Source organism: Oncorhynchus masou, chromosome 18 (assembly GCF_036934945.1).
Source record: "Oncorhynchus masou masou isolate Uvic2021 chromosome 18, UVic_Omas_1.1, whole genome shotgun sequence".
In the NCBI taxonomy this organism is placed as follows: Eukaryota; Metazoa; Chordata; class Actinopteri; order Salmoniformes; family Salmonidae; genus Oncorhynchus; species Oncorhynchus masou.
Genome location: NC_088229.1, coordinates 2,617,024 through 2,618,428, shown reverse-complemented (window position 1 = coordinate 2,618,428; position 1,405 = coordinate 2,617,024). Strand labels below are relative to the sequence as shown.

At 51.4% G+C, this 1,405-nt stretch overlaps 1 protein-coding gene across 1 annotated transcript in view; it reads right to left on the bottom strand.

The window, feature by feature from the left end:
* rbm10 (RNA binding motif protein 10) overlaps nt 1–758 on the bottom strand; it is a 59,413-nt gene extending 58,655 nt beyond the window's left edge. The window contains exon 1 of the mRNA XM_064921992.1: nt 687–758. Within this exon, the coding sequence (XP_064778064.1) occupies nt 687–705 (19 nt within the window). The 5' untranslated portion in view covers nt 706–758. The remainder of the gene's footprint in view (nt 1–686) is intronic.
* Between the last annotated feature and the right edge of the window lie 647 nt (nt 759–1,405).

The window sequence follows — 1,405 nt, the reverse complement described above, 5'->3', positions numbered from 1 at the left end:
GAGGGAGAGAGGTAGAGAGGTAGAGAGAGATGAGGGAGAGAGAGGGAGAGAGGTAGAGAGGTAGAGGGAGAGATGAGGGAGAGAGAGGGAGGTAGAGAGGTAGAGAGAGATGAGGGAGAGAGGTAGAGAGAGATGAGGGAGAGATGAGGTAGAGAGGTAGGGAGAGATGAGGGAGAGAGGTAGAGAGAGATGAGGGAGAGATGAGGTAGAGAGGTAGAGGGAGAGATGAGGGGGAGAGGTAGAGAGAGATGAGGGAGAGAGGTAGAGGGAGAGATGAGGGGGAGAGGTAGAGAGAGATGAGGTAGAGGGAGAGAGAGGGGGAGAGAGGTAGAGAGGTAGAGAGAGAGAGAGGGAGAGAGGTGTAGGGAGAGAGGTGTAGGGAGAGAGGTAGAGGTAGAGGGAGAGAGGTAGAGAGGTAGAGGTAGAGAGAGAGAGGGAGAGAGGTGTAGGGAGAGAGGTGTAGGGAGAGAGGTGTAGGGAGAGAGGTGTAGGGAGAGAGGTGTAGGGAGAGAGGTGTAGGGAGAGAGGTGTAGGGAGAGAGGTGTAGGGAGAGAGGTGTAGGGAGAGAGGTAGAGGGAGAGAGGTGTAGAGAGAGAGGTGTAGGGAGAGAGGTAGAGGGAGATGAGGGAGAGAAGAGAGAGAGGTGTAGTCTAGTCTTGAAGTCTCTGTCTCAGTATCAGTCTCACCTGAAGACTTGTTCCTCATCAGGCGAATCAGAACCTCTGTCGGATCAATCCCCTGGTCCTGGAGCTGGGTACGTATCTACACACACACACACACACACACACACACACACACACACACACACACACACACACACGCCTGAGTAATGGAGCAAACAAGGTAGCTGCACCCTACTTCAAAACATATGTTGTTTTTTTACCAGAAAATGATCCATTGGATAAAATGTCTCTTTTTCAGTGATTCGTAATGTGTTCAGCTCGTCTGTTTTAAAATGTTTGGACCTCAGCCACCCAAGTCGTAGACCGTTCTCTCTGCTACCTCACAGCAAGAGGTACCGAAGGCTCCATAACAGCTTGTCCCCCCAAGACATTCGACTGCTGAACAATCAGACGACCACCGGACTATTTACACTGACCCCCCCCCCCCCCCATTTGTTGTACACTGCTGAAACTCTCTGTTTATTACCTATGCAGAGTCACTTCACCCCCATCTACATGTACAGATTACCTCTAAACTGTACCCCAGCACACTGACTCTGTACCAGTACCCCCTGTATATAGCCTCCACATTGACTCTGTACCGGTACCCCCTGTATATAGCCTCCACATTGACTCTGTACCGGTACCCCCTGTATATAGCCTCCACACTGACGCTGTACCGGTACCCCCTGTATATAGCCTCCACACTGACTCTGTACAGGTACACCCTGTATATAGCCTCC